This window comes from Nannospalax galili, unplaced genomic scaffold (assembly GCF_000622305.1).
Source record: "Nannospalax galili isolate Female #2095 unplaced genomic scaffold, S.galili_v1.0 scaffold962, whole genome shotgun sequence".
Taxonomy (NCBI): domain Eukaryota; kingdom Metazoa; phylum Chordata; class Mammalia; order Rodentia; family Spalacidae; genus Nannospalax; species Nannospalax galili.
The window spans coordinates 1,472,039-1,495,381 of record NW_008348537.1 but is presented as its reverse complement, the minus strand read 5'-3'; the positions used below and the strand labels follow the sequence as shown (position 1 = coordinate 1,495,381).

At 41.4% G+C, this 23,343-nt stretch overlaps 1 protein-coding gene across 4 annotated transcripts in view; it reads right to left on the bottom strand.

Annotated features, from left to right (window-relative positions):
* Elmo1 (engulfment and cell motility 1) overlaps window positions 1–23,343 on the bottom strand; it is a 624,760-nt gene that overhangs the window by 148,671 nt on the left and 452,746 nt on the right. For all 4 annotated transcript variants that reach the window (XM_029569533.1, XM_008845428.2, XM_008845430.3 and 1 more), the window contains one exon: window positions 20,422–20,558. In XM_029569533.1, coding sequence (XP_029425393.1) covers window positions 20,422–20,558 — 137 coding nt within the window. The remainder of the gene's footprint in view (window positions 1–20,421; window positions 20,559–23,343) is intronic.

Here is a 23,343-nt window from a genome sequence, read left to right as displayed (position 1 = left end):
TAATACTGGAAAACTTTAGAGCTGAATTTATTATCAAAACCCCAGAATACCATTTCCAGATGTCTTTGGCACCTTGGAAGATGCTTTGGCATAATATGGAAGCTCTTGAAGTATTCTGTAGTTCTCCAAACATCATGGACATTTACACCATGAGAACCCTTGAAAAGACATCTTGGTGATTCATGGCTTGTTGACTCTTGCTTCCTCCTCCCACTCCTACACCCAGAATGAGCAGGAGGAGGATGCTCTAGGAAGCACTTCAGTCCATCCCCACTATGGAAGCCCACCTCACAAGCAGTACTGGTGGTGGCTCTGTCTGCCATCTGCCTTTTCTCTCCAAGGCTGGCACATCTGTTCAGAGCTTCCTTCAGATTAATGAATCTCCTTTGACTCAAGTCTCAGATGACTTCTGACCTTAGTACCAATCAACTTGGCTAAGATATCAGACATTGGCTGAGCTAGCATGACTGGTCCTAAACAGGCTGTATTTCAAGGAAGAATCAACAACCTTAGTCAAAATTTAATGTTTTTGTTTTATATGTATGAGCCTGCATGTGTGTAAGTGCACCCATGTTGTACAATGCCCCCAGAGGTCAGAAGAGGGTGTTGAATCCCCTGGAACTGAAGTTAAGGACGTTTGTTAGCTTCCATGTGGATGGTGGGAATTGAACCTGGGTCTGCTGTAAGAGCAGCCAGTGCTCTTAACAGCTGAACCATCTCTCCAGCTCCCTTAGTCAACTTTTAACATGGAGTGTCAAAATTAAGAAATTCCCTAAGACTGGTACCACTGATTAGACCACACCTGGAGCTCAGTGACAGTTCTGTACCCAGAGAATCAAAATATCTTTTCCTTTAAAGGATGACTACAAGAGTATGCACATTTGGTGCAATGTATAATCTTAAGGAAAAACCAATACACATACTATGCAGAAGAAATGATTGTTGAAATCATTTAACTCATTTTCACTTAATCGATATTCAATTTACATTCAGCTTCCTACATTCGCATAATATAAAAAGGATTTCCTCATACTTATTCATGAATATTTTAAATGATATAACAAATAATTGTATTTATATGATCTAACATATAATTATCCATATATTAATTTATCATGTACTCATTGCTGAATATTGTTGCTTTCTGTTTCTCTCTAGAAATAATCATGAAATGGGCATATGTATGCATACTTTTGTCATATCCTCCTCCCTTCTTATCTCCAGTTCAAGGGACCTTCTTTGTAATGTGGCTTTGTAATGGGGACCATTGCCTGCTGACAAATTTCCCAACAAGAACTTTGTCCCAGTTTTAAAAAAGTTAGTGAAATGTCAAGGTTTCTGCTAACATTTGCAGCAGAGGGCCCTAACCTCAGCCCAGTAAAGTTTTGCATGTGTACCAATTCTTTGTTTCTTTTTTGCAGAAGCTATAGGTGTTCTGGGAAGTCGAGCTCTTACACAGCTGGAGGTTGGAGGTGCCCAGTCTCAGCCACAATGTGGTATAGGGTGTGAATGTGTTTGTGAACATTCCAGCTCCTGGTCTCTGTACAGAGCACAGGCCAGCACCTACCATCAAAAGGCTTTATTTGGGGGCAAGAGAGATGGCTCAGTGGTTAAGAGTACGGGCTGCTCTTACAGAGGACCTGGGTTCAGTTCCCAGCACCCACATGGCAGTTGATAACCAACTGTAACTCCAGGGGATCTGATGTCATCTTCTGGCCTTTGTGTGAGCTGTACAACATGGGTGCACTCATACACATGCAGGCCAAACACTCATACACATTCAAAATAAGTAAAATTTTAAAAAGGTTTTCTTCAGGCAGTCAATTCCCCAGACAAAAATACAGATGTGTTCCTAAGGTAGGAAAAAGAAGTCATTTTTTTTTCTTCCAAAAATAGCTTTGTTGGTTTGGTTGTTGTTTTTGTCTTTATCTTCCTGGTCTTCAGAGAAATTGCTACCATGAAAAGCCATGCCGTTCTAATCCTATCTTACTCAAGAATGCTCTTGCTTGCTGGTTTCATCTATTCTGAGACTGCAAAGTTTGCTCTAAATCATATTTTTATCTTTTAAAGCATTATCAGAGTATTAACAGAATTATTATTAGCTACTTTTTTCATCAATTTCAATTTCCTTCAATTTAGATACTTGTTGAATATCTGTATTGTTTTTAATCCTGTTTTTGTTATGTACACTGGGATAGAAAAGTAAGGACTGGTTCTCAAGTAGACTCCAGAAGAAGAGCATGGGTAATGGCCTAGAACCTGACTATGTCGGTTTCTCTGTGTTCTGGAACCCTGCATCAGGGCCTCAAGGCATTCATAAGGTGGGAACGGGAGTGGTGAGACATCCCTCTGAACCCAAGGCATAAGTTCAGCCTATGTCTGAGTGTGTCAGTTCAGTGAGATGGGGAAAAGAGAAACGGTTGGGACTGGTCCACTTGCCTGTAATACCAACTACTAGGGAGGCTATGACATGAGGAAGTTTAAGGTCTGCCTGGGCTTCTGAGTAAGCGGAAGGCATGTTTGGGCAACTTAGTGATACTTCAAAATGAAAAATAAAAATGGGCTATGGATGTAGCTTAATGGGAGAGCCCTTGCCTAACATGTGCCAGGCCCTGGGTTCAATCCCAGTACTACATAAACAAAAATGGCATGTACTTCAGAGGGAGCAGTAGCTCCTTCCTCAATGGAAGGGCCTGTAGAACCTATAAAGTGGGCTTTAAAGGACTGTCATGTTTTTGACAGAAAGGAAGAAGGTTCTTCTTACTGAGAGGTCATGGTCAAGGATGGAATTTGAAGCATGCCTGAGGAGTAGTCAAGATGGTTAATCATAGGTTAGCAGGGGCTTTGTTGCTGGCTGAGATAGGAACGTTGTTTGGAAGAGTCTGGAACAAATGCAGAACTTTGTCACTGCTCTGTAGGAAGAGGAAGCTGAAGAGTTTTGAGTGTGGAAGGATCATATCAGCAACTATGTTCTAGAAAGGTGTTTCTGGAGCCTAAGGAAAAGACAGTTTATAGATGTGCCATGTCCAGATTCAAGAAACAATTATAAAGGCAAATATACAGTCCACAGAAAACATAGTGGCTACAGGAAGTGAGGTCACAACATCAGATAGCAAGATGGCCCCTTTCAGATACTAGTGGGTTGGTAGGTTGGGGGGATCCACTAAGAAGTAGAAGCAGGGAAGTCAGAGATCAATCTAGGGTTTGGAGTCAAGATGGGTAGATCATCAAGGAGCTCTCAAAGTCAGAGAACACAAAAACAGCTGGGGAAGAGAATGAGAAAGACAAGCCTAAGTTCAGACCTATCCAGTCTGAAGGGTCTATGAACCATCCACGAGAATGTAGTTCATGGACTTGAGAGATGATAATGTGGATTTCAGACTGGTTCAAGTAAGGATTGAAGATGAGGGATTGTGGGTGGGCAGGTAAATGTGGTACAAGAAAATAAAGGTTTAGGCAATGTTTATACCTAAGAGGTTAGTGAGGAGCAGCGGCAGTGTTGCCCGAGTTCCAAATGACAAGGAGTAGAGCAGTTTAGGGCAGTGGGATAGGACAAGTCCTCCAGAGAGATCTTCCTTAGACCTGACTGCTACTCTAGATAAGTACCTGCAGCAGGTGATGTGGGTGAGCATCAGCCCATAGCAAGAATGAGGAACTGTACAGACACCATTCACTTCTGTTAGATTGACAGCACAGGGATGCAGGGAGTACTGAATAAAAACGACAGAAGAGGCACAAGGTTGAAAGATACTGTTCAAGGATAAGCATGCTTTGGGTATGCTTGTACACTGAAGAGAAGAGGGTGGGGGAGAGGCAAGTAAGCATGGTGATGTGAGATTTATTTTTACCAATTTTTATGTGCATCTTTTTTTATTTTTTATTTTTTATCTGAACAGGGATTCCTAGGAATAGGACTCTGGTCTAGTCTTAAATTTAGAATGGCTAAACAACTGTATCCCTACATGTCTCTTAGAAAGCATGTGCTAGAGACTTCTGTCCTGGGGGCATGACCTGGTCCTCTTGAACTCTCAGCCTCTGGGATTCCTCATATGCCATTCATATAAAATGGGTATATTAACTTTCCTTCAAGGATTGGGGGAGGAGCCACAAGGCCCCACCTCCCTTGATGGACATATAAGTTTTTTATAATTGCTGGGAGAGACAGCCTTTTCTTTGGCAGTTTAACTATAAGTTGCTCATGCTCCTGTATGCAATCTCTCACCTGTTCTATAACTACAAATAAACTCATGGACTTACCAAGTTAGGCTTGGGTGGAATCACTTCTCTGGTCTGTTGTTGATACTCTGTCTTGTGTAAGCAGACATTTATCTACATCTCCCCAGAATAAGTTAAGCAGCAGCCTGCATTTTGTATCTATAGGTGTTCTTCAGTGTTAAATATATATTAGTGAATTTTAGAGCCGTATTTCTGAGCTGTATTTCATTTATCTTTGATTTTTCTAAAAATACACTGGTAACTGAAGCAATGAGAATTATTTTATGACTTTCATATAAATCTTCTCAATGTGGGTTGGTCTCTGTAGCTTGTGTGCACTGTGGAGAGCCCCTGCATGTTATGTGTGCTTCCTGAGCCATCCTGAGAATAGTATTCAAGAGGGAAAGAAGTGGCAAACAGGGTCAAGGTGCTGTAAAGAAGGCAAAGAAAAACGAAATTTGAAACTGTCCCTCCTCATTTTGTCAAAACCGGTAGCTTTGGTGGCCAGAGAGATTTTCAAAGACTGGCAATATATTCTAGTGCATCAAAAAACATATTTCTCCTCTTTCACTTTGATGTGATTTAGTGAGGGCAGAATGGAGGTGAGTGAAATTAGCTATTTGAGGACACCTGGATTAGAGCAGCCAGGAAGCTGAGAAAGTTACTTTTTCTTTAAAATGCGGGGATTTCAGTGCATATTTATATGCTATGGGGAAGATGGCATTGGGAGGAAGAGGCTGATGATGTAAAGGTTAGAAAGGATAACTAGCAGAGCAGAGGCTCAAAGCTGGCCAGGAGGGATGGAATTCAAAACACACAGAACTGACCTTAGAGGTGTCTAGGGATACAATCTCTGGCTAGGAGGCAGAATGGTAAGTGCAGAGGCTGGACAAATGCCCAGGATTATACAGCAAGTTACAGGGAAGGCTGGGTGGAACCCAGGCCTCCCGATGCCTCCTCTGGGACACTGCCATTTCTCTTTTGGAAATGACCCAGGAATTTTACATACATTAGGGTGAGCCAGAGAAAGCTGCTAATTTTGTAATTCATAAGTGGTTGAATATTGGCCATTTTCACATGGTTCGACTTCATATTGGCTCCTTTAACACTCATGACAATTTTGTAACGGCTCATATTTGACATATGAAGAGACAAAGAACAAGCAGCTTAATCCTCCAGTAAGGAAATGACTGGGTCATGTTTGAATTTCATCTGATGGGTGCACAGTCAATGCTGCTATGCTTTATTGAACTTACTTGATCAGTTAAGTAATCACAGAATAAGGTACATAAAAGAGAAGCAGGCATCGTGGAAAACACAGGAAGACTGTTGGGAATCAGTGGTCCATGTTGAGGACTAACTACCTCTGCTTCTGCTTGACACATAGTTAGGAAGTTCAACCATTTCACAGTGCTGTGATTTTTTTTCCAGAGAAAATCATCAAGTATTGGCAATTTCATAAGATTCTGTCTAATCCTTTTATGGTGAATCTTCAAATCCCTCTTGGGTTCTCATCAGGAAGGGACATGAACAAGGATTAAGGTCATATGTGACAGCCTCAGGTGTCCTCCATCAGAAAACTCTGATTAAAGTGTTTTATAACTTGAAATTTCATTGACTACAAAACTCTAGCCAATAAACATTGATATCTTTTACTCAGAGTCTTTTTCTGTTACATGCACATTACCTATCTGAAAAAGAAAAATAGAAAACACCTATACGTTACCAATATCTACTCAGCTTGGGTTTGGGCACAAATATCCTGCTTGCTCAGTGCCCTGACCACAATAAAATAAGTTAAGTGGCTTTTCCTGACACACTTGAGGTCATTGGTATGCCTATTTTAAACAGACTTTTTATCATGATGAATCACCTACATAAGAATGGTACCTCTGGGCGATGCACAGCTTTTACCTTTTTCTGCTTTAAGGGCATATCACAGCCAAGAAGCCTTTGGACAGAATTCCATGCTCTGTGATTCACAAAATGGAAATCTGGCATTCTATGCCAGTGACATTTTCTTCAGTGGCAGCTCAAGCGACAAAAAGCCATATGCATCCACCTCAGATTTAGCCAAGCCACACCAATGGGTATGCGAAGGAGAAACAAGGAAAAGGGGAACCAGGACATTTTCAGGGAGCTCTTCTCAGGCTCGGCAGACACAATTACAGCAAGCATGGGGTCTTGCTCTTGGGGTAAGGCAGGTTTTTCCCAATCTTAGAGGATTTTGGAAGCAAAGGTAGAATATAAACAGTAGTGTTTGTGAAGGGCACAATGTGCTCATGCTTCCTATCTGTGATGCCTGATTCACAGGCATCGTGATCTGCTTGAGTAGCGCCAGCCACCTCAAAGGGAGGGACAGCCAGAAGCTGTGCTTGTCCTCTCCCTGGAAGACCTCTTGACAGGCAGCCTGAGAAAGGATAAGCACCATTATCAATATTATTTTCCCTACTGGCCTGAATATGACAAGTGGGGAACTAAAATGCTTGCTGAATTGCCGTGGTATGAGGGTTAAGCAGGCCTAGAGTGATATAATAAAATAATGGAGCTGGAAAATAAAAGACAGGTTCTAAATTTTTTTTTTTTTTTTTTTCAAAAGAAAATCCAGGTTCTTCTGCAGTAGATTTTCTTCAATTTCTCAGAAGCCTTCCATCACTTTACATCAACTATACTGGGAGAAATATGATTCTCACTGCCATTTTAATTACAACAAATGGCAAAATCATTTTTAAAGTTTCTCAAAGTATTGATATCTGAAGAAGAAATCTAGAAGGATTTCCCAATAAGGCTTATTGGGCATGATTTCTTTCTGGCACTGACTCATGTAGCTGTGGTTGGCTTTGAATTTGCTATGTAGCTATGGATGGCTTTGAATTCTTAGTCCTCCTGCCTCCACTTCCAGGACTGGGATTTATGGCATGTGACACCATATCTACTTAAGTAAATTCTTTAGTCAGTAGAAACTGCAAAATACTTAGTACCTCTGACCCAGGGGAGCTGAACAATAGTAACCGACCTTTGTTAAAATGGTGTAAATCGATTCAGCTTTTTGGCCAGAAGGATCACTTTAAATGACGAATCGGATATTTCTGGACCTTCATTCATTCAGGATTCAATTGAAAGTAACTGAACAGATCATTAAAAAGCATCCAGAGGGACTGGAGAGATGGCTCAGAGGCTAAGAACAGTGGTTGTTCTTGCAGAAGACCTGGGTTTGAATCCCAGCACCCACATGGCAGGTAACAACTGTCCGTAACTCCAGTTCCAGGGGATCCAACAGCTTCTTCTGACCTCTGGGGCATTGCACAACACGGGTGCACTCACCTACATGCAGGCAATACACGCATATGCATTAAATAAAAAAAAAAATTTAAAAAGCATCTAGAGAATATTGAAACATAAAAGTTCTTGTATCCAATAATATATTGACTTAATTTGGAAAGTTAGATTTATAATTAAACAACCACTACAGAGATAGAAGGTATTTTCCAATAGAAAATTTGAATTCCATGTTGAGGAGGGAGAAGTGCAAAATTTCATGCTGAATTGAAAGGGAGACGGTAGCTATGGCACTGAGGTGGCACTTGTACAAAATCCTAAAGGATAAGTAGAATCTCAACAGGCAGATGGAGGAAGACATTTCTGGCAGAGAAAATGAGGATGAGGCAGTGCTGAGCTATGAAAGTGTTATAGCACATAGAAGAAAGGGTGGGCATTCAGGATGTGCTGGCAGCCTAGGGCCGGTGGAGAGAGAAACCACAAGGAAGAGACAGGAAGAGTATGTTACTGCAAAACTTTCTGAGCAGGTAACCACAGAAAGCCAGACACAGAAAAATATGATCAGATCTGTGTTGGGAGACATTTGTAAAGTGAAGAGCTTTCAAAGACATGAACGAGCTAAGTTATTGTAACAGTCAGTGCTTAGTTAGTGTTAACAAATGCTGTGTAACAAGCAATCCCAAATGAAGAAGTTATTCTCCCACTCACAGCTCTGTAGGTCAGTGCAGATGGCTGTTTAGTCTTATTTGGCACCTCTAATTCTGTGGGTTGACTACAGAAAACTGGGCCCTCTACGTCTCATTCTTGGACTTGCATAGAGATGGCAACAGTCAGCAGTATTCAGTTCTCAAGATGCTAACAGAAGCATAAGAGCCCAGCACCATGCATCCAATAGCCAGGACTCTGCTCACTGCACATTCAAACGGCATCTCATTGGCTCAAGAAAGTCACCTGGCTGGTCACAAGTCAAAGGAGAACATGGTAAGGGCTCATAGGTATACCACTGTCCCTGAGCAGGATGAATTGTGACTAGCCACTCAGTTGGCCACACTTGGGGTAAGAAGAGGAAAACGTGAACCACAGCAGTGATGAAAAGGCAAAGGACTGCTTAGAAGTGGTTATACGACTCTCGCCAGTGATTGGTTTCCAACAGAAAGACTAATCCAAAAGTCTCCAGAGGGAACTTTACTAGCTCCAGGAGGGCAGGAATTATTTTGTTCTGTCACCTTCATATTCTTGTGCCTACCACAGTGCCCACTCTGTTGTGGATACAAAGATTCATGGGAAGAATGGCTTGAATTGAAAATGTAGTTCAGAAAACTCTATTAGCCAAGAGGTGGGCAGAGATATGGTGCTGCTGTTTGTATGATGGCTGCGGGATAATAACACTGTGTGTTGTCTAAACCCCAGGCACAGTAATAGACTCTAAAAATATAGAAGGTGCAAGGCTGTGCTATCAGGACACTTGAGAACTATAATTCACAGTCTAGAGAATTGGTATTCACAGGGTCGAAGCAGGGTGGGACGCACCTCAGGAGCAGCTGAGTGAGTTGTGCCAAAAGTGACAGTCACTGACTTCAGAACATTCAGGAAGAAGCTGTTAGCCCAACTGGGAAGAGCAAACTGAGCTGACTACCTCCGTAATTACATCTATCTACCTAGATTCGCTGAGCACTTTTAACTTTACCAGGACAGTTGGTAAAACACAAACAATAAAAAAAAGAGAAGAAGAAAGAAGCGAGAAGAAACAACTAGGAAGCCTCACCTTTCAAATCCAAAGTGCAAGGTTCATTTCTCTTCCTTTAATACTTGCCACAAAATGGCTAGAGAACCTATTGTCAGATTAGTTTTATTTGTTTTTTACTTGCCTCTCATCCTTTGTTTCTGCTTCTCACCTTTTAAAAAAAAATAATTTATTGAGAATTTCATACATGCATATAAGGTGTTTTGATAAAATCCATGCCCACTCCTCCCCTCCAACTCCCCATCGCTTTTTTCTGATAACTTCATGTACTTTTTCTTCTTTTATTATTATTTTTTATGGGGCTTTTGGCTACTCTAACATTCCCCCCTCTGAAGAGGTAACGGTTCTCATCATTTTACTCAATGGAATAGCTCTTTGCTTTGTGATGGGGCAGTAGGCTATGTCAGGACTGAACGAGGCTGATCAGGGTTTGGGTTTCTATTGGCAAAGTGAAGGTGGATAATCTTCACCCATACTTGCCTGTAGCTTACATATAAAAGGAAGATTTTGAAAAAAAAATCTGTGCAATCATTTAAGCAAGGCAAATTTTAACCCTAGACTACACATATTTAAATAATTATATTTTAAAGTCCTGACCTCCTAGATCTGGCATTTTTGCAGAAAATATGTAGAGCTGTCACTTAGGACTTTCCAATTTCTCCCAGATCTTGTTTTAGAGTCTTTGCAAGTGGCTTCTGGTCTTCATCAGATTCTACGGTGGTTTAAATGACAAATGTCCCCCCGTAGTGTCCATATTTAAACACACTTGGTCCCCAGTTGATGGTGCTATTTGGAAGACATTGTGGAACCTTTAGGAGGTGCAGCCTTGCTAGAGGAAGTACATTGGTGGAGGTGGGCTTTGAGGGTTGATAGCCTGGCCCCATGTAGCCCGAAAGTTACTCATTCCTCCAAAAAGTGTGGGCAGCGCAGTGCACCCTGGGAAAAGGGGTGGAGCCTCAGAGTCTGGGAAGCAGCAAACAGGTCTGTAGGGTGAGATGAGGCCCTCAGACTGTGGACCAGCAGGGGAAAGCTGATGGAGGCTATAAGCAGGGCTTGAATGGTGCATGGGTTATGGGAAGCCGTTTCTTTGTAAGTCAAGCTGTTAAGGGGTGGAGCCACCGCCATATTGGGCACCAGGGTGTGGAGCTAGAGAAATTGGGAGATGCATGGCTCATGCACTTCAAATATGGAAAAGGAAAAGCCTATAAGAATCTGTGTTTTTTGGAAGTCACCCCCTCCCAAATGTCATATAAACTATGCAAAATTCAAATAGGACATCTTATATCATTTTGTTAGCCCTGGGGCCTCAGAAGGCACAGGCATAAGTCTCCTGGAAGGGAGGAAAAAAGAAAAAAATTCACAAAACACCCCACTTCCTCTTCTTGCTCTCTCTGCTTCCTGTGGGTGGATAAAGGTGTGTCTCTGGAGTCCTGATGCTGCCTCCATGCCTTCCCTGCCCTCATGGAATTGTAAGCCAAAATAAGCCCTTCCTTAAGTTGCTTTTAGTCATGGTATTTTATCACAGCAACAGAAAAGTAACTACTACAAACTCCTTATCTCATCTTCTGTAGGGCTTTTCGTTGCCTTTAGTCCCCTACCCATCACCCCTGGTCACTTCAGCTGGCAGTAGGTAGCAACCGTATGACATAAACGTGTTCTTTGTTTCTTTTGTACTTTAGGGGAATCATCCCTTTCTAGAACAGCATTTTTAATCTCTTATTAAACACAATTTACTTTGCAATTACAAGATAATTATTTTCTTTTCGATCAATGAGGACTTATATTTTATGACAGATCAACACCTAATGGCATCCTTCCTGGCTAAGCAACACTGATTCCATCTGCCCTTTAATTTAAAATGCTTACATCTAATTATACCTTACTTAAAATGCATGTAATTTCCTGTTAATTGGACATATACTAATAAAATGGTTTCTCTGCCATTATCAAACCCCTCATACAACTCACAATGGGATCTGGAATTCAGGTCACAGGAACTTGTTAACCACTCATACAGGGCCCCAAAGCACAGTTAATAAAAGGGAAAGACCTTTCAGAAGCCACTGAATAGTTATGTAAAGGAGTTAGCCCAGAAAGTAGTGCTTACTGTCTTGCTAAGTGAAGTTCTATAATTGAATCAAGGGGCCAGTGGGTATATTGCATTGCTGTCCAGCAGAAGACTATACCAATTAGTCCCTTCTCATACTTGTCAAGTCTCAATTTAGCAGAGAAAGTTAAAGAAGCTTGGGGAAGATTTTAGAAGTGAGAACTCTATGCCAGACTTGGATTACAAATGAATACCCTCTCAATGTATTTAGGTTATTAGGGTTATCTAAAATTATTTGTAAAACCCACAAATTTTATAATACACATGTTCACTGGAAGAAAACATCTAGAAAGCAAATTATATTAGCAGCGACTTCAGCAGACCATCATCACAGCCTTTCAAACAAATTTTAGACAATTTAACTATTTCTACAGCAATGTATAGGAGCAACAAAATGGAATTCTTGGAAGGTTTTGTGTCCACCCAGGTCCTCCTTTGTGTTGGAGCAGTCGAGGGTGGGGCAGGAGGCACAGTACACCTGGAAATGGTTATCTCTAGGTTCTTCATGAATGATGCATGCTCCTGCACAGATGGAACCACTGCAACGAGTGAGGGAGAAGATTGTCCACCTTTCCTGACAAGATTTTCAGGTAGAACCTGTGGCACGTGCTCCCCCAGCTCCATATTAGCTTTGCCTGGTGTTAGGTCCAAAGCAGAACTGAGCCAAGTCATGCATCTACTTGACACCAGGAGCATACAGAGTCACCCTGGAGTAGGTAAAATTCCTGTTCCCTTTCTCACAGATGAGAAATCTGAAGCCCAAAAGTCTTGGTCTCTTGCACAGGGTCATCCAGGTTCAAGAGAGGGGAACCTGGTGTCTAGTCGACTCTGGGCTCAGCACTGAGTTATCTGTAGTATAGTGGGTATAGGCCGAGGAAGACAGACCTTCAATATCAGGAATCTGAAAGGACGGTGCCCTTATTTAGGAATTTTCTCCCACTGTTGTTAAAATACCCTCTGCAACGAACCCACATTTCAGTTATAAAGAAAGGAGAAAAAATATATTTATAGATGTTTGAATTAATCTGTCTTGGGAACTCAAGGCAGCAAATTGTATCATACAACTGAGTGCAAACTGCCTTGGGTTTTGTCTGTTGAGATTCCCAGTGGTCACTTGAGAAGCAAACCTCCAGGGGTCTAACTACTATTGTTATTGCTACTACCAGTGTACAGATGAGAAGGGACATGACAATTAAAGGCAATGTTCAAGGTCACCGCTACCAAATCCTTCTGTTAGCATTCAGTTTTGACCATTCGACGTAGTTGGAAGGGGATTCATTTCTCAGAGGGCAAGTATCGGTTCTTGGAGAAGCAATTTTTTTAAGTACAAATACACACATAATATAAATATACAATATATCTGTAATTAGAATTTTAGGAGAAAGGTGATTAGAAGAGGAAAAGTATCTAAAAAGACTGGGAGTAGCGCACCACAAAAGAAGTTGAAATAGAGCTCTCAACTGCAGTGGCCTTCTGACTTAGGCAGCCCATGTTACTTGCCATTATCACATTTCTTTCTTATATAGCATGCACACTCTAGTCTATTTCACCAACTACTTTTTATGAAACAAAAGGTAACAAAGTCACTTTTGGTCTTTCTGCTGTCCCAAGATAGTGTAATTGTGACAGATAGGACCGTAGGAGACACACTTAGCTGTCTGATAAGAAATGGCAAAGTCTGTGGAAAAAGGCTAATGCGCTACCTTAAATGAACAGCTGGAAAGCACGAGTGCGGGAATGCATTTACTACCTATTCAATGGGAAACATCAAAGGAAAAAATAAGTCTCTCATACAATGTATTTGATTCAAGAGGAGGTCTGGCTGTCTGCGTTGCAAACCCCAAACCCTGTTGTGGTACACAAGAAGGCTTTTGAATAAATACTTATTAATGGCCTAGACAGCTAAAAAAATGCATAACCTTATTGTAAGACATTGCAGTTCTTGAAAAGACTTCTCCTCTACTTAAATATTCATGTTTCAATTAAAACATACACCTACTTTATTAACCACACCAGGTCCAGTTCAGATCAATAACAGCAGCACTAGATGGAATTCTAATGAAGATAAACAGCACTGAGTCCTCTCAGCTTCCCCAGGGCACAGACACACAAAGCTTCCTTTCAGGACTGGCTGCAGGATATTTTACAGTCACCTGCCTCATGCAAATGAGGAGGTTCATGTTTATTTATGATGAGAGTTACAGACCACCTTTCATTCCATAGGCCCTCTTAGTGAACCTAGAGTGCTGTTCGCTCTGCAAAGAAGTTGAGCGAGCCTAGGAAGGGGACTCCTGAATATGTAACTGTCTTCTCTGTAAAGCACACACAGAAAGTCAGTAAGCCCAAAGCAGAGTGAAGAGCAAACATGTTGCCCTGCAAATTCATGTACTTGCTGGCTTTAGCATTTTAAATACAATCCCTTTCCTATGCTACACCATAATCCATTTGAAGTTGGTGATTATTTTCTGTGGATGCTCTTCCAGGGGATTTCTTAGGGAGGTTCCTTCTGGTTCATTCTCCAATTCTTCCTACTTGGGATTTTCTCCCATTGACTCAGAAGAAGCTCACAGCCTGACCTGGGGCAGCTGTATTGTTGGGCCTGGGCTATCCCAGCACAGTCTGTTACACATCGATGGCTTCTTATCTGTGAGCCTGAGATTCTAAGCCCTGGAGAGTGTGCTCAGCTCTTAGGCTGCTGGATGTAGTTTCAGAATGGCTCTGCTGCTCCACTGTAAGGGTAGCTTCAAAATCGTCATTTCCAATTTGGTTATGTTGAAACATGCCTGTGATCTTGTTTATAAAGTTGATTCTGATAGTGTACCAATACTATAAATAGTATCTGATGGTCCCTAGAAGGGATCAACCATCACAAGTCATATCTGGTCAAGTAGTTAATTGTTAAAGAAGCTTTAATTCTCAGGAGCCCTGAGACCCCAGAGACCTGCTATTCACTGTGAGCCAGCTACAGCATCTGATAAAGCTGCTTGAAAACAGACTGCTGAATCCACAAAAATTCAACCTAAACTTATTTTCACTGATGTTAATAGGTTAGTGATTCAGTTCAGAGCTTAATGTGAGGTTCGCAGACATCTTCACCTTTCATTATCTTTTTAATATAATGTACAAAGGAACACTTTTTTCCAAAGAGCTATTTGCTTATATTTTACAGGTAAGATTTATCTTATGGTTTCTCAAAAACCATGTTACAACTACATAGACTTTATTTCCTCAAAGCATTTTTACAATTTCAATTTAATGTCACATAACTGTAAGAGAGGATGATGAGATACTGGTTCCACTTATTTATTTTTGTTAATTTTCAGGCATGGAATTCGTGAGTAGCTAAATGACCACAGTACTCTATCAATGCAGGCAATCTGTATTAGCTGGTGATATGTGTGACACATGCCAACTGACAGCAATTCCATCGACACAAGTCACCTTTAGTGATGACTTTACCCTCATGGAAATAGGCATGACTAGTTTTGCTTTTCATGATTTAATTGATGTGTGGTGCAGCTGGGCAATGGAATAAGAGGCCCCAGCTTATCCGAATGTACCCATTAGAGAAACTCTAGCACACAGGTCAATATTCTGATATGTAAGCCCTTGTTAGAATATGTAAAGTACAACAATCACACACACACACAAACTTTAAATAAGATCCATGTACCTGAACATCACTTCTGTCCTGTTTATTCCCTGTTCAAAAATGAAGGCTTTGATGAAATGATGATGGAGCTGCTTGTGTGGGGAGGTACCTGGATACAGTTTAGCTCTTCTTTAATGCTCATAAAAAATGAGTAATGCTCTATCGTCCCTGTTACTGTTCACTGTGCTGTCGACACCACTAGCCATTCTCCACTGCTTGTCTGTCTGCTGAATCTAGTCAGCCTATCTAGAGATCCTTGTTTTAGGAACATAGCTATTCCTCATCTAGCAGCAATCAGTTGTCAGTATTCCTTTAGATAAGATTGGGGTCTGCCGTTCATTTTCCCAGCACTATGCTGGGTTACTGTCTGGGAGTCTCTGTGCCACCTTGGCCAATAACTCAAAGGAAGGTATCTCCTGTCTGGTATTGTTTCTTGTTATGTAGCCTTTAGCTATACATATGGACTCTCAAAAATTATATTGACCCCATTAATCTTTGGTTATACTTTCCTTTTGGGTGTTTAAGACCCTACAGTTGGCCCAGATAAAACAATTTATTTTTACTCTTAAGGTCATTTAGGATCTGTTCCTCAGGGGTTACATGGACTTGGGAGGAGCCCCTGGCTCCTTTCTTTTACCAGTTCCATCTATGTGAAGATAAGTCAAAAGTCCTGCTCAACCATGGCTGGCTTCGCTTGGAAGCATGGAGGAAATGATTCCTCTCTGTTGACCCTCCTCTTTGTAGACTGGACACTGGTTTAGGTCCACCCCCTAGAACTTAGTCAACCTGGGAGGGAAAGGAGCAAAAACTGTCCTTTATGTCCCTCTGTCAAAATTAGTATAGGCCTCATAGTATGGCTGTTAAACATCCAAGAAGGTTAGGTCCACCACTCTGGCACTTTTAATTACCATGTTCCATGTAGATAGCTTGGGCAAGGACAAAATGCTCTCAGATAAACCTTGCCTAAACATATATTACATTCTTTGATCTGGTTGTATGTATAATTTGTCAGTAGGTTGTTGGCCTAATATGGGTCCCTCTGGTTTTCTAAAACTAGCTAGGTATTGTTTATCTCTCGCATTGTCTAACCCTTCCACCATGGTTTCCCCATTTAAGGTGCCCCTGTTTTTTCCATTTCTGCTTTAATAATACCCTTCTCCTGTGGTCCCACCTCTTTTGAGCTCCTTCTTTCCCTTTATTCCCTAGGTTCCTTATATAACCTAATGCTGTTGTAATGAAATGCTTCTTCTAATTATGTGGTTATTAAATAAATAATTAAAAATGAGTAAGGCAGGCTCTAAAATATTGGTAATAAAAGGCAAAAACAGAATACAAACCCAAAAGCCTGAATCAATGGATTATTCTGTAAACTTTATTGAGAAAGAGAAAGTACTTTTCAAAGTATAAATATTTTAATAATTCTCCAATTCTACTTCTCTTACATAAATTAAAAAAAAAAAACAAAAAACATTGCATCTGCTGCTTCTTGAGTCTTGGAGAGAAGACAGCTGCTTTTCTTTTCCAAACACTGTCTTCCAGCAGTGGCATTAACTAGCAAGCCCTAGATATCTACAAACTGAAGTCCAAGACAGGTGGGTGGCAGAAGCTATTCCTGCCTCTGACAGAATGCAGTGTGCTGGAGAAATTAAAATTTTAAATTGAGGGGCAGCACTTAGGAAGGCACCCAGCTGGGCTCTCCTCTCATACGCCTGGGTGTCCAGGTTGACAATTAACTCTGCCTTCCATGCTGCGTACAAACAGGTCAGAGCCCGAAACAGTGTCCAGAATAGTTCAAAAGAAATGTCTCATGTTGGGTTCTTTTAAGATATTTCTGAATTCAAATTTGGACAGTCTTAGGGAACAAGAAAATGTTAAGTCTACCAGTAATTCAAAACCTACATTTGTTCCTAAATTAAATATCCTCAGCTACCAAGTTAATAACAAGAAGAAAAGTGGACTGATTTCAAGTCCAGCACTTCTCTTTTCTTCCATTTATTATCGAGGATAGCAGAACTGTGGCCGATAGGCAGGAGATAAGAAAAAAGCTCAGAAAGACCGTCTTCAGATTGCAGTAGTGGCTCTCACACTGTGGCCCTCTTCTTCCTTTTAATGAAAAGGTTATTACAGGCAGAAGAGGGACATCAAAGAAAAGGGACACAAACATATCTACATTTGAGCAGTTACCAGCAGAACTCTGGAGCTGGGATTATGTCTACAGCAAAAATAACAAGCCAAAAGACTTGTCTATCAATATTACATTAAAGGAAGAGATTAACAACTAAAAATCAAACACAGATGCAAGTCAGATATAGACTGTGATGGGCAGAAAAGTGGTCTCCAAAGATGTCCATGCACTAATCCTCAAGACCTGTGACTATGCTATGCTATGTGAAGAAAGGGGATTTAGATCACAGGTAGAACTAAGTTTGCTCTCTGCTGACTTTAAGACAGGAAGACTATTACCCTGGATTATCCAATTTCAGTGCAATCACAGGGTCTTTAAAAGTAGAGGACCAAGTCAGATGACATCAGAGGGATGGGAGGGATGTGCATGAAATGGACCTATGGCTGCTGGCTTTGGAGAAGGAGAAGCAAGATGCAAATCAAGGAATGCAGAGGCTTCTAGAAGCTGGAGAAAGCAAGGTAACAGATTCCCCCCTAGAATCTCCAGAAAGAAACACAGCTCTGCTAATGCACTGACTTTATTCCAATGAGACCCAGCATTAGTTTCTGAATTATGGAACTGTAAGATAATGATAAATTTGTATTGTCTAAGCTGTTAATTCTGCAGTCATTTGTTGCAGCAGCAAGATAAATACATATATGCTAAATACCTATCTGTATGTATATGTGTCTATATCTATGCTATGCATGCATGTATCTATCAGTCTGTGGATCTGTGCTGTCTAGTTTTTGCCATCTTGACACAAACTAGAGTCACCTGGGAAGAAGGAACCTCAACTGAGGAATTCCCCCCATCAGATTGGCCTATGGGAATGTCTATGGGGTATTTTTTTGATTGCAAATTCATGTAGGAGGGCCCAGCCCATAGTGGGTGGTGCCATCCCTGGGTAGGTGTGCCTGGGTTGTTGGTTGACTAGGCTACAAGGGATGAACCCACACCCAGGAGTATTTAGGGAACCCGAGTTAGACTCAGTAGGCCTTTGAAGGGAGAAAATAGTAATAGAGGATATGGGGGTAAAGTCTGAATATAATCAAGATACATCGTATGAAAATCTCCAAAAATCAATAAAAATATTTTTAAAACAGAAAGTTTGCTGAGCAAGCCAGGGGGAAGCAAGTCAGTAAAGCAGCATTCTTCCATGGTGTGTGCTTCAGTTCCTGCCTCCAGGTTCCTGCCTCGGCTTCCCTAGATGATGGTCTATAAGCTCTAAGATGAAATAAGCCCTTTTCTTCCCAAGTTGTTCTTAGTTAATGTTTCATCACAGCAACAGAAAGCAAACCAAGATAGTATCTATCTATCAATAAATCTATGTATACAAGTATGTATATATGCATGTGTGCATGGATGTATGTATACATCTATCTATCAATCTCTCTAACTTTGATATACTTTTCTAGTTACTAAAATAATGAGAAAAAAAAGCAGACCGCAATGGAAATTTAAAAGTCTCTGTCTTTCCCTTACCTGACCTTTTTCTGACACCCATTCTTACACCAAAGCCTACACAAATTAGGCTGGTGAGGTTTCCATCTCCTGGAGGACCAGGTGTCCTAATACATAAAGCTAGGACCCGGATGGCTGTCCCCACCATGCAGTAAGAGTCATGCTGATCCAGTGCAGAGTGGCTGCAGCCACTTTCAGAGGCTATTGATTTAGTTTCTTCCTGGCTTGAGAGCTGGAAGGCATTCCTTCTCCAGAATGATTTGCACCTGAATGGCAAAGTCTCTCATAATCAAGTGAAGCACACCGAGGAGGCTGAGGCTATGAACGCCAAGGATCAAGGCCTCTGTTCCTCCTGTCCTCTGTGAATCATGCCTTTTCCTGAACAGCTACTCCAGCACATGGAAGCTCTAAACTGCAACTTGCTGATCAGTGATCACTATGCTCGGCATGGCCTGATTGAAGCAGCTAGTCCCAGGTGCAAAGAAAGGAAAGGTAGACACCTTGGAGAGGAATGCCCTACTTGCCCTAACAGGTCACTATGCTGAGGGAAGCAGGCAGGTCGATGCCTGACTGAGGCTTAAGTCCTTTTCCTGCTTTTCTTTTTTTGCAACCTGTCATGGTTCAAGATGCCGCAAACTAAAACTTACAGGAAAAGGAGGATGAGACAAAAATTCAGAGAGAAAGTGGTAGGGAGGCAAGTGCAGCTGGAGCTCAGGTATTCTAGACCCAACCCAAGGTCACAGAGTAGGGCACTGCTATGGCAAAACCAGATTCTTAGACTCTTACAGTTATGACTAGAGTTGGGGAGAGTGGGCTTGGATGATGGGTCAGCCATAATCAGAGCCATATACAGAAGTACATTACAAGTATTAAAGACCAAAATACACCTACCTCAGCCCTAAAACCAGTCATAATTAACCATGGCATTGCTAGTCAGGTCTGTATCAAGGATATTCTTTATCTCTAAGAGGATGAACTCTGCTTCTATGTTGAGCAATAAATTTCTCTTCAAATAATAGTCTTACATAAATGGGAATGGCAAAATCATACTCTTGCATAAACAAACAAGTGGCTGGTGAGATAGCTCAGCAGGTAGGCACTTGCCACCAGGCCTAGTGGCCTGAGTTAGAGCTCTGAGACCAACATGGTAGAAGGCAAGAACTGACTCATACAAGTTGTCCTCTGACCTCCAGAGGTGCACTATGGTACATGCACCAGTGAATGAGTGTGTATACATAGACACACAATATAAATAAATGTAAGAAAATGGTAATAAAAAATGGCATATTTGTTCAACGGATCAAATGCTTACTCTAAACCAAGTAACGGTACAAGTAAACTCATTGTTTCCCACAAAAGATCCTCCATTATAACAATTCTGTTTTTGACACAAGACAGATGATCTCAACACACCCATACTCTACAGAGACCAATGGACCAGACAGCTGCCCTCCTGGTCTTACTGGAGCAGTGCTTGTCTTCTACACAGGTGGAAGGAAGGCACCTTCCCTGATAACCTCACACTAATGACAAAGCATCCCTTACCAATGACCTCACCATGATAGTTTCCCAAGAAAGGCTCTGGCTCAGACAAAATGACCAAAATGCCCCAAGCATATACCTAACGGTTGTTTCTATTTTTGAAACAGCCTAAAATTGCATCTTTTTTCCTTTTCTCCTCTTGCCAGTCAATTCTATACACAGATGAGGGAGAGCACCACATCACACAGGAGGGCTGAGGACGAGGCCCTTCAGATTGCAAGTGGAGCGCCATCTCCACCACACATCCACTTTACCTTGTTGAAGTCCTCAGAAGTTGCCCGCATTTCCTTCCATGTCTTGTTCAGGAGCTGGATACAAATGCAGAAAAATTCCTCAAAGGATCGGTCATGGGTGAAGAACATCGGGTGGAAGTCATTGCATGTCTCACTAGCTAGAGAAAAAAGATGGGAAATAAGGGGAGATGTTTTAAAATGTAGACTGTCAGGTCAAGACCATGTTAGGCATCCCATAGAGACAAAGGCACATGCCATGGGGAACAACAATTTTGAAAAAGCACCAAAGGACAGCCCCCACTCAACTTAGAAGGTCAGATGAGCAGGCCTATTCTTGGGCACATATTTCGACTGAAAATGTCAGCTAACCCACCCCAGGACATGACCTCTAGGGCTTTGCTCTATGATTGTTGGTGCTGGCAACCTGAGACAGACTGTTCCAACTGTTCTCCCAGGCACAGCACCTCCATCATCCTTGACTCTCCCTTAACAGAATAATTGGCAGAAGATGGGCTTTCCTAAATACACAATTAATTCCAACTTTGAAAATAGCTTCTATGATTATTTCTCCAGGGTGCTTTTTCCCTCTTATGGTGGTCAGCAGGGGACATCAGAGATCATTCACCATCTGATGCCACTGACCATTTACTTTACATGGCTAGGCACAGATGGCTGGAGGTCAAAGAAACCCCAATGCTCTGAAGGCTACAGCATCGACGCAATCACATGCAACGAAGAAATTCAACGAAGAAATTAGCTAAGCCTGTTTCTAAGCCCAATCATTGTGAACTTCCTTAGGGAATACCCAGCAGGGCCACCTCCCCTCCTTACCTCAGACGACCAACACTGCCCTTTCCTGTAACCCAGGGACCTGCCAAGCTTGCACTTTTACACTCTTTGTATATATGCAACACCAGGTTTGGTCCTGATACCTGCAGAATCTCTTATTACTCCTGTGTCATAGAGGAGGAAGTTTAAATTGTATGCGTGTGTGTGTTGTTATGTACAGTGAACGTACTTCTATTTTAATCAAAATTTGTTCAAAGTCTGAGTAGTCTTCAAGACCTGGGGTGGTAGAATTTCAGTCCTTGGAAGTCCAGGAGAGGAGAGGGACGGGCAGGAGTGGCACACACAGCAGAAAGCTTCCTCTGCAAAGAGCCTTGCTGCCTGCTGTGTGGATGAACATGGAATTCACTTCTGGTCCAGGCCCTAAGTGAGTGAACCCTTTCAGTCCTAAAGTGACCATGCTCTGCCCTAGCACAGTCACAGTTACTATGTACAAGTCTTCTGTCTTCGGCCCTTATGAGTGTGGTGATTCTATACCGCTGACATCTAAAGCAGTAGCAAATGGGTGTGTACACAGCTCACCCCTCCTAAAAGGCACAAATGGAAAATGGAGATATTTTCCAAAACAGACAGAAAAAATGAGCCTAAGTAAGTGATGAAGGTCTGTTTAGGTTTGTTATGATATATAATGAGACAAAAATAATATACACATAATCTTAAAATTTCTATGGTCATAATTTAGTCAAACAGTTTAAGGAACAAAGTATCTATCTAGTCAAGGTTTATCTGAGAATATTTGGTTTTTTACCTAATCCTTATCTACATAGCACATGATAATTAAAAGTACCAGACCGTTGGAACTAACCTTACTGGATGTTTAACAGCTATCATTTGAGGCCTATACTAATGTGGTCAGAGGGACTTAAAGGACAGTTTTTGTCCCTTGCCCTCCTAGGTCGACTAAGTTGCAGTGGACTATGGAACATCTCTCAAAATGTCCTGTAACTGTGGTGAGTCACCTGTCCTCTTGTTTGGGAAGGACATGGAGACCCCACGAGATGGACTTGAACCAGTATGCAATCCACAAAGAGGAGGGTCAACTCAAAGGAAACATCTCATTCATATTTCCAAGTGAAGCCAGACATGATCAAGCAGGACCTTTGACTTATCTTCACATTGATGGAACTGGTAAAAGAAAGGAGCTAGGAGCTCCTCCCAAACCCATGTGACCCCTGAGGAACAGATCCTCAAATGACTGTAAGTATGAAAATAAATTGATTTATTTGGGCCAACTGTATGGTCTTAAACACCCAAAAGGAAAGTATAACCAAAGTATGTTAAATCTGTAGTGAAATGCTTCTTCTAATTATGTTTATTAAATAAATAATTTTTCTAAAAAAGTTATTTTGACAATTACTTCTCATTGATGATTTTGTTCCTAACCAGAAAGTGCTGCTTAGATATAGGACTTCAAATCTTGGTCTTCAATACTGTAGTGCCCACCTGTAGCTAAGGGAGATAACCCACCATTGTTCTAAAATGATGTATAAATTTGTTTTCTCCCCCTATCTAAGAGCCTTTGAGAGGGAACTGACACTGTTTCTAACCACTCCAACAGCTATCAAAGTACCTGAAAGCAAATCCTGAATCTATCATGCCAGAGTCCAGCCTTGGCAGACAAAAGAAAAATGAGGAGGAACCCACTAGAGGGATGCTTTTGGAAGCCCTTGTCAAGAAACTCCAATGGACTCTCATATGATCATTAGAAAACTGCCCTGTTCTGACTTTTTTCTAGTTCCGTGTAGAACTTGTAATGCTAATTACTCTTGCCTTTACTTCTCCTTCACTTCTCCTAATCACAATTCAAGGACTTTCTTTTCCCCTTAAGAGTTAAGAGTTATACAATTGGGGAGTCTTTTAGATAGATCCACTGAAGGGGTACTCCAATTGCCTCACCCTGCGTCCCTATTCATCATGGAAGAAGTCAGAGCGGTCTGTGTCCTGATTCCCTATTGGCAATTTGGTCAACCTCTTCAGAAGATGGTGTGATAGGAATAGGAGGTAGGAATTGGCTAGGCAGTTAGGGTAAAAAGACCCCAAAGAAAAGTAGCAAGTTTCTTGGCAAAAAGTCAAAATATCCTTGGGCCTCTTAGCAAC